Source organism: Brachyistius frenatus, unplaced genomic scaffold, assembly GCF_029030835.1.
Source record: "Brachyistius frenatus isolate BFR_SWC_R1_liver_20210118 unplaced genomic scaffold, ASM2903083v1 Contig_25, whole genome shotgun sequence".
Classification (NCBI taxonomy): domain Eukaryota; kingdom Metazoa; phylum Chordata; class Actinopteri; family Embiotocidae; genus Brachyistius; species Brachyistius frenatus.
The window spans coordinates 3234955-3244704 of NW_027210624.1; the positions used below are offsets into that span (position 1 = coordinate 3234955).

The 9750-nt window shown below is 40.3% G+C and overlaps 1 protein-coding gene across 1 annotated transcript in view; it reads right to left on the minus strand.

Annotated features, from left to right (window-relative positions):
* odad2 (outer dynein arm docking complex subunit 2) overlaps positions 1-9396 on the minus strand; it is a 43524-nt gene extending 34128 nt beyond the window's left edge. The window contains exons 1-7 of the mRNA XM_069697918.1: positions 9320-9396; positions 7648-7889; positions 7120-7274; positions 6519-6726; positions 6203-6309; positions 5451-5587; positions 3977-4093 (exon numbers count right to left, since the gene is read on the minus strand). Coding sequence (XP_069554019.1) covers positions 3977-4093; positions 5451-5587; positions 6203-6309; positions 6519-6726; positions 7120-7274; positions 7648-7871 — 948 coding nt within the window. The 5' untranslated portion in view covers positions 7872-7889; positions 9320-9396. The remainder of the gene's footprint in view (positions 1-3976; positions 4094-5450; positions 5588-6202; positions 6310-6518; positions 6727-7119; positions 7275-7647; positions 7890-9319) is intronic.
* Positions 9397-9750: the final 354 nt, after the last annotated feature.

Genomic DNA, 9750 nt, shown 5'->3' on the forward strand with positions numbered 1-9750 from the left:
GAATTTGTGACAAAGTGTTGGTCATGTCACTCCAAGAAAATAAAAACTATACAACAGTATCAATGGCAAATGAAAAACACAAAACTCACATAAAATCCTTTTCTCAACAATATGCAGACCTGCATAACAATTCAGTCTTTATTGAGGCACTGGAATAAAAGAACATTTTCCCATTGCTTTACACAGCAGAGGTCCCTGTTTGTTAATTGGCTGAACAATGTCAAAAAGTTTATTGTTTCTCGACATTCACCTAAAACCTAACAGCTTGGCTGAGACTAAGTAACGCCTTTGTGTCACTGTTATTCAGGTAGGATTTTTTTTCTTCAAGTTTTCAAGGTCTTTATACCAAACTTTACAACCTGCTGTATATACGAATGCCAATAAGACACATATGAATGGTTTGCAGGCCGGAGAGTTTTTAATCACAGACACCTGCTTTTGCCGAAATAGCTCAGACTGTCATTGGCTGTTAGCGGCTCAGCGTTTTTAAAGGCAGGGAAAAATAATTAAGATGTATTTCTACGGGTTGTGTTCATGCTGGAGCCAAGCATGCCCAATCACTTTTCCAAAGACTTGTTTTTCATAAAACACAAAGTGACCGGCTATTGGAAACATACAAGTCAATTCACCCAACCACAGACCCACAGTCTCATTTTATTAGGCTAACCAACCTTCTTTAATTCTATAATATGCGAAATGGACAAAGTCCATGTGCTTACGCAGAAGGGAACACTCCACATTTCTTGACATGCCACAGTAAAAAGTCTTATTACAGGTGCCTTTCTGCATCTTAAACCACTGCAGGCTGAGAGGCAAATGCTATGTTAAGCTGGACTGACGCCTGAGATCTTAAAAACATTTTTATAGCAGGTGACATTCAATCATTAGCACTTACTATATTTCTTCATTTCTCTTGTTTGTTTTTTTACAAGCATTTGACTACTTAAATTTAAACCACATCTATTTACATGTGTTTGAGGGAGACTGGCATCTAATTACTTGATCGAGACTGATGGAAAATCAGCACGGCAGCAAATCTGAAGCCAGTGACCATAAAACATCTGTCAGTGGCCGGATTCCTGCAGTTTCTGCTGACTGATTGTGACAGTGAGGCAGTAGGTATTAATTTCAGGATGTGAATAACAAAAACAAATGTACAAACCAGGGAGTTTTTGCTTTTCAGTGAGAATTTTGTGCATGCAAACATCCAGTGTGTCCAATTTCCAATCACGCTGTGATGTCAAAACAAATCCACAACACTGGACAGAAAAGACAAGTCTGATTCCTCTTTGTGTTGCAGCCATCATCTCCTCTGGCTGCCTCTGCTTATTTGATTGAGGCTGTCTAATCTAATAGAACTGTTAAAAAATACCTGCTTCCACATTGGAAAGGAGCAGATACGTTTGGAGATTAGGTGCTGTTATCTTTGGCTATCGCCTTTCGGATCGGACTCTCTGCATTGCAATCAGGGAACTGAGCCGCAGCTATGCAAGGTTGTGTTTAGGACAGACGCTGCTGCTTTTGCTTCCTCAAATTAATACTGGAATGGACCATGTCCGCAGGACTGACTGCTGTTACCTAATATCGCATACAGACGATGAATATTGCACCATTTGATTGCTGTCTTTGGCAATCAATCAAATGAATTTCAAAGCAATGCATTGTAACCCCGTCACATGAAAAGGATTAGCTCAAGTAGAGGCAGAGAGAAAATATTCAGCAGTGAGATTCAACCAAACGTTACAGGACAATGCACGCTGCACATATCAAAGGAGTTGAAGAATCTAAGAGAAAAAGACCTTGACGATGATTTGTGCCTCCACAAACTCGTTCACAGCCATTTTTACTGCAGCTGTCCATCATTTTTAGATCGCTCAGACCCAAGGCATCACTCTTCACAAAGCACTCGTAAAACATAAAAGCCTGAATGTCTTTTTTACATGGTTCAGCCTGGCACCACTCTGGTTTACTGAAGTCTTCACTAACCCTATCGCACCTTTAGATCCATCCCCTACTCAAACTGACCAACCCAACTTCACAAATAGAAGAAAATGCTCGCTACACTGACGCTATTCAAAACCAGTCTGTCATCACTCAGTCATAAGTGCCTCTATAATACAAAACCAGCAATTAATTTACTCTGTATGGAGCAGATAACTGAGACTAAAGACACTTTTGAATCATCATTATTTTGTGTCTTTACAGACAGGGTGTCATATTTTTGCAACCATACACTAAGGAGCATTGCATTGTGGGACTTTTGTCAAAAAGTAGTGGTACAGTGGTCGCTGCTTTTCTCTTTTAACTGTGAGAGTTTTTAAGGTCACTCTGTGGTGCATACATGTCACACATTGACAACCTAATAAAATGGTGGAGAGCTAATATAAAGCACTATGCTTGTGTAAATCAGGAGTGATTATGGACCCGTGGTAGAAGTCTACAACAATATGAGCAACACTTTAAACTAAATGCTAATGTCAGTATGCTAACATACTCAAAATGACAGTGTAGAGTAGCATGTATAATGTTCACCAAGTTAGTCTGGTGCTAATATTTGCACTTTACACAAACAACCGATGCTGCTGGCAATGCACAGACTCTTCAGCTATTGGTTGATCAACCAAAATAATGGACAAATTCAAATTTAGAAACTGACCATGGTGCTAGATGGAAACCGAGGGAATCAACAAAGTTATTATTGTTGCAGAACATGAATGTCGGCACCAAAATGTTGTACCAATCCACTAACTAGATGTAGAACTATTTCACTGGAAAACTTGTTGGTGGACAACCAAAACCATTAAGATTCACGCTCTTAGGTACATAAATGTCAGTAAAACATTTTAAGGAAATCTGTCCAATAGTTGTTAAGATATTTCTGTTTGGAGGAGGTGGACTGATACACATCGCCACCTATAGAGCCACTCTGCTAACATGCATAGAGTTATCAGTCTAAAAAGCATTAGTATTAGTATATACAGAGTGTAGAGCCGAGGCGAGCCGCACTGAAAATCTCTTAAGAGAATTCAAAAAGCATTTCTGATTTTTGTATATAATTCCGTTGACGTGAGCTTTTGTCTGAGATGAGTACTGTAGAAACATTATCACCTGGCCCTTCACAGATCGAAGCTCTTTGGGGAAAATACATTCACATGTCATTCTGACATTTGTAAATTCTGCTCCTCTTACTGATGTACTTTTGGTTGTTGCTGAGAGAGACAGTTTCACAGCAGGTAAATCGTGTTGTTGTTGTTGTTTTTGATCATATCAACACTTTATTGTGCTAAGAATGGCAAAATAATAAACGGAAAAAAGTATAAAAGGATTCTTATAATAATTTACTCATTCCCTTTGCCTTTATTAAAGAAACATAACTGATGTCTATATAAAGGAGGCAGTGAGGTGTAAGTGCTCTTTAAAGGAGCTTGTGATGATGCCACATTTTCCAACAAACATCAGAGTGAGAAAAAAAAGATCATCTTTTTAAATGATCTACAGATTTTTGAGAGCAGATGGAACCCATTATTGAGGCAATTTGTTATGTCGTCAAATTACTAAAGCAGGAAATAGCACTACTGAAAAAATCACGCGTGTTTCAGTGTCTGGAAATGAGCGTATGTGTGTGTGTCTGTGTGTGGAGGTGGTGTTTGCTGGGTGGGATGGGGCTCTGCTGTTTTGATGTAGGAAAACAGGGGGAGGTCGATTCAGAAATGTTTCAACAGAGTGACAACCAGACACTAGCTCACTAGCGTGGAACAGCACAGACACTGATTACACAATCCGAACTCTGTTTACGAATGTGAGTCACACAGCATCAGGGATCGAATCAAAGGTTTAGAGAGAAGGACTTTGTGCCGGGGACAAAGAGGCATTTCAACACCCACACATCTTTGCTGTGAGAGCTAAAATTCTAGGCTAAAAAAGAGAGGTCTTAATGTGTTGATGTTAATTGCATCTGCCTGCAATTCCACTGTACCTGCTTGTTTATGTTCTCAGCAAAATGTGGCGATCTGCTCTTCAGAAGTGTTACCAGGTCCTCGTACATATCACTTGTTCGCTCATAGCCACTCTCCTCCCCCTCCTGTTTTATGCCCTGTGAAAACAAAGTGAAAAACAGCTTCATTAATTCAACCAAAAAAAACACAATTATAATGTGGCCCACATGTCAGCTGGAATAGCTGAAGTTAGAAAGCTCAGAGTGTCTCCAGGCAGCCTCAGAGAGGAAGTGTAAAACCATGTAAACCGCTAAATTAGCTTGAAGACACTACTTCTCTTTGAGGTTTCATTTGCATCAATGTCACCCCATCGGTTTTAGGTTGGACTCTTTTCACCTTGCTCGAACTATTTCCAGGTGAAGAAACAGAGACAGGAAACCGACGGCTCGTCAGCACAGTCATTGAAAGAGTGAAAGGTGCTGCAGCAGGCAAAATCCCCTCTTACAAATGATTGCAAACACATTCAGAGGTATTTCTGACATTTGACAAGTGTTCAGAAGCTCTCTACACAACAGCAGACTTAAGGAAGTTTGGCGGGAGACTTAAAAACCCGATATGTGATTTATTTGATGTGTTTAAAGGGTGTGACTTTTATTTCAGTTTGTCGACTGGTCCCATTTAAAAGTGTTTGATTCGCACTACCAACATTAATCATGTCAGGTGACGTAATATGCATGTATAATTATGTCAGCATCTGAAAACATCAATAACCTTTTTGTTGTCAAGTGGTAGTCGGTGTCCTCTGGATTGTGATGATCTGCACTGAAAAAATGGATTTGCGTCTAAAGAGGTTGGATGCAGCGTAGGACTCTGCAGCTTATGAGTGGGCGTGGTTTATTTCGTAGATCGCTGTACTGTGTTTAAATATGCTGCCGCTTCCAGCTGGAACGACGTGGAGAGGGACTTAAAAATGTCAGAAGTCATTACTTGTGGTGTCAATTCTTAGACGATGGAGACGATACACTCGCGGTCTGAGCATTTGCTTCGAAATGTATTGTCCTCGCCTTATTTGGATAGTTTTGGAATCTGTTTGTGCATCTTTCTGGCATATTTTCTGTAATATTTTTTAGTGTGTGACAAATGTTATCGCCTGTTTATGTTTGATCAATTGCTGTAGAAATGTGTTTACGCTCTGTTGGCCAGGCCTCTCAAAACAAGAAAGATTTTACACTCTTTGAAATATTTTCTGATTAAATAAAGTGAAAATATCAAACACAAAATAGCAACTGCTAACTACCTTTGGTAAGCGATAGCTCTCAAACTCAAGGTTTATTTTCCAAAGACAGTTTTACCTCAAAGTTAATCCCTTCAGAATCATGGCGTCATTGCAATTATTGGACATTATTTGCTAAAAAAAAAAACACACATTATTTTTGCACTTTTCTTACAAGGGAAACTGTTCTCTTGACTGCTGTAGCTCATGTAGTCAACGGTGCTGTTTCTTCCAAGTCTTACCCCATTAAGAAAAACTCCAGCAGTGCTGCAGGTGATGTAGAGGGTCTCAGTGTCACAAGGCTCAATCACAAGGTAACAAATCTCACCGTGCACCTGTCTCCACAGAGCGGTGTGACAGCCATTTGAAAATACAAAATCTAAAGAAAACGAGAAAAAGAAAGGCAACTTCAAACCCCCCAAAAATGTTTAGAGCAAACTTCACAAGATGAGGTGCAGCATGAAATCAGGTCACAACAGCTTTATCCTTAGAGAAGGAAGGAAACAATGGAAAACGGTGAGAGAAACTGAGAAATCCTCCTGAGCCTGGTCTCCTAAAGAGGACAACATAGTACTCCAAGGAGAACAGGTCTGAGACGTGAGCCCAGGGTTGAGCCATAGTTTCACTCGCAATATAAATCATCCACTAAAGAACTGAGCCACATGGTGACACCATCATATTTTAAAGCTGGTTTGGAGAGTATTTTTTATAGAAGGTGTCAATTCAAACAGAGAAAAAGGGGACATAGACGGCATTCATCACTCGGTGTGTGCATGTCACTGAATGCTTTGTTAGGGCATGATAAATACACTGCAATGGAGCAAAAAGCATGTGCTGACTAATGACTTGGTAAACTGGAATCTGACAGATATAATGACTTCCATGTCTCTTGTGGCAGCAGAACACAGACTTTTTATGCTTTGGAATATCCAACTTTAGTGTTAATAGCAATTGCTTTTCTTGCAACCCAGTGAAATGTGGAGATAATTCAAACCTGATGTGTATCGAAGCGACTTCAACACCCTCTTATCCCCTTCACTGCACAACCGCTGCAACAGCTCCACTTCATTCTTCACCGCAGTGGGGTCGAGCATGACTTGTCTACAGTAAAATGTTGGAAAACAAAACAAAACAAACATCCATTCTAATTAATTAATGGTTCCTTTTTTAAACAAGCTGCCTACTCCAGTCAGATACATCATCATGTCTCTGCTAATCTGGTTGAATCTGTCTGAAGGAAGCTGCTGAGGAGGATGGATGTGATCTGAATGAACGTAAGGACAGTAAGAGATCAAATAGGAAGCACCCACTCTGATATTTCTGCGAGAAGCTTGCTGATGATCTGTTTGTCCATGTTTTGGAGTAAGACAAACAGCTTGACCATGACCTCTGTGTCCTTGGCTGGGTCTTCCTCTTTCACTTTGTCTACGAGACTTAGTACATCTGTATGGGCGTCTTCTCTCTCCAAGGCAGTGGCAAAGCTCAAACCAAGAATCTTAACCACGGGGGCTCTATTTTCTGAACAATAGAAGAGGTTAGCTTTAGTGAATCAAATTCAGACACTATGAAATGGGTTTATTTGGAACTATCATTACAGCTGGCCTTAAATGTACTGTTTCTCCAAAATGCATTACATCCCCGCTCCAGGACAAAATCCACTGGCAATGAGATGTACGTTTTACCATATTTATCATGCATCTGGCAGACAAACATATATTACCATATCTCCTTTTGGTAGTGGCCCTAAAGTAAATACATGCAGTATCTGTAAATAATTGCCAATGGCAGCATAATTGGATGGTTGTAGAGAGTAACAAGCAGGACAAACAAATTAAGTCTGTGGGTTATGGAGGTATGCTGGTGGCTGGACTGCTTGGGATGCAAATGGGATCCAAACCTCATCGCGCGTACCTTGTAGACATGCTCGAACCTCCTGCAGCTTATCATCTGCCAGATGAACAACTTTAGAGAGCTGGCTGAAGCTCCGCACACACACAGTGGGGGGAGACAGCTGCAACAATGGATGGCCTTCACTATCTTTTTCATGGGACTCTACAGCTGCGTCACTGAAGAGGAAATAAAACACAAAAAAACTGAATTCCACAGTTTTATCACACTGTCATTTTCCCTATATTTGATTATAAATGCAAAACCACTTCGGGGTAGTGGGAGTCTGTTTTTAAGTTTTTGTACTTTTCCAGGTGGCAGCTATGCGATACAAAGCAAACCACACACAGAAAGTAGACCAGAGATCCTGATGAAATAAAATGGAATGTTCTTGGTCTCACTGAAGCTGAAAAACAAATGAATTATAACCTCGTGCTTTGAGTATAGCCAAGGTAAAATACGTTTAGACACCATGGTGACAGCATATCCTGCACAGATACGTAATACTGAAAGCACCGGTCAGCCAGCTGCCTGCCTCGTGATTAGACCAACCTGATGTCATAGTCTGTTTTGAAATCAGATGCCACTAAAGTGGTACTCCACTGGAGTGGCTCCTCAAACACATGCTCGGCCTCCTGCGGGTGTTGGGAAGTGAACTGCTCCACAAAGCAAAGGATTTCTTTCAACAAGGACTCATTCATTGGTGTGAACTCCAGTTTGCCAGTATCGGAGCTGGCCGTGGTCCACTCGGCGGCCCTGGTCAGTGATACCCCCATCGCACCGCCTGGGATATTCTGAAATTTAACAACAACATTATCTTAAACAGCGTGTGGCTTTTGAAGGTGTAAACACTGCCAGGCTGCAGCTTCTCAACTGTGAGGAACTGGATATCTTTGGGTTTTGGACTGTTGGTCAAACAAAACAAGACCACTGGATATTAAAACTTTCCATATTTTGGGATTTTTAAAGGTCGAATGATGACTTGATAAATCAGAAAAATATTCAGTAGATTACTTGATAATGGCAATAATTTGTAGTTGAGGCTCCATTATATTGCCAATCAATATAAAATCAATTGGACTTAACATGTGTGGTATTTATTCTTAATCCACTGAGATGATTTTATATAAGTACTGTCATATTTAAGTGTCAAATCTGTAAGCGTTGCTGAGGTCATGATGTTTTGAGCACATCTGTATTTGTCTCTGTGCTGCTCAGGCTGCAGCTTCATGATGAAATGACGCCAGACATAAACAATAATAAACCAATAAGTTCAACAAGCTGCGGCCAAGCAACCTTATACATAAAAGTTTTATGTCTTAATGACTTGTATTCAGAACTAACTCTTAATACACTTGTGGGAAAAAGGAGGGATGCTATTAAATGGTAAATATTTCTCCCTCAAAGATGAATGTTTGGATTAATGAGAATGTTCTGAGGCTCTCAGGTGAGCTCTGGTGTCTCGTGAAATATCTCGCCATATGTTCAGTAACTAAGACTGAGACTACGATTTTCCACCGGTTTAAAAAAAAAAAAAAAAGGGTTTGCGTATTCATTCTGCAGCTCTGTCAACAAACGCTGTCAACAAACTGAATGGACAGAGGGACACAATGACAGGTGAGGTGGGAAAAGGGCCGTTTATGGTTCACTGTCAAGTCTCCTGGAGGATATTGTTATGCTTATCCAGCACAAATGGAATAATACACATCATTGTTGTAGTAATGAAGCTTGAAGTACACTGCAGAAAGAAACAATGCTGGCTTTGTAAAATGTGTATTTTTTTTTCTTACTAATGACCGTGTTTTCCTGAATGCAGCCTACTTATGATGTAGTCGTTAGCTGTGGAGAGGCACACGCTCGAGTATGCTTTGACTGGCTGCAGGATTTTTAAAGAGCAAAACAATATCCTACAGAACTTAATAAAACTCTGAATTATGACTTGCCAAGTTACTTTTGAAACGCGAGGTGGCGTACAATGACGCTCAGGGCGTCAAATCCAGGCGCAATAAAAACCGGTCAGACGTTAAATTAACGGTGCTCGACAATAACGGCGCATTTAACTTGTAAACATTTAACGTAAAACTGGCCTCCGTTAACTTTGCTGACGGCTGACACTTTATCTTTAGTTTATGCTCCTATTGGCAAATCTAAAGCTAACGACAACATCAGATCTGTTTCCTCTTCTCTCACTTGTGTCTACACGTGAATTTAAGCACAAACCTACCTTGTATTTCAACTTGCTTTACAGAACTTTTACCGGCCGTCTGCGATCAACGGTGTCCATGGAAACCATGCTACGCCTTCCCCCCCCTCTCCCGCCCCCTTTTGTTGCTATGATACAGCCAAACACAACGGAAAGCGAGTTAGGTCAAAAATCCCCAAACCGTCTCTTTGAGTTACTCATGACTGGACTCAAACAGATGAGGAGGACCTTAACGCAATGCAGCACAGTGGCTCTGCTCCTAATAGTGTCCGTTGTTCCTTCTTTTTTTTTAAAATTTTTTTATAGGCCTGACACAGAAAAGGACAATAATTCGATTAATATTTAAAAATCGGAATTTGAAAAAGATACAAAAGAATTCAAAGGTGTAATCAAAATAGCAATGTGCAGTAGCAGCAACTGCAATCTACTAGTATGAAGTCTAACTTTGGTTA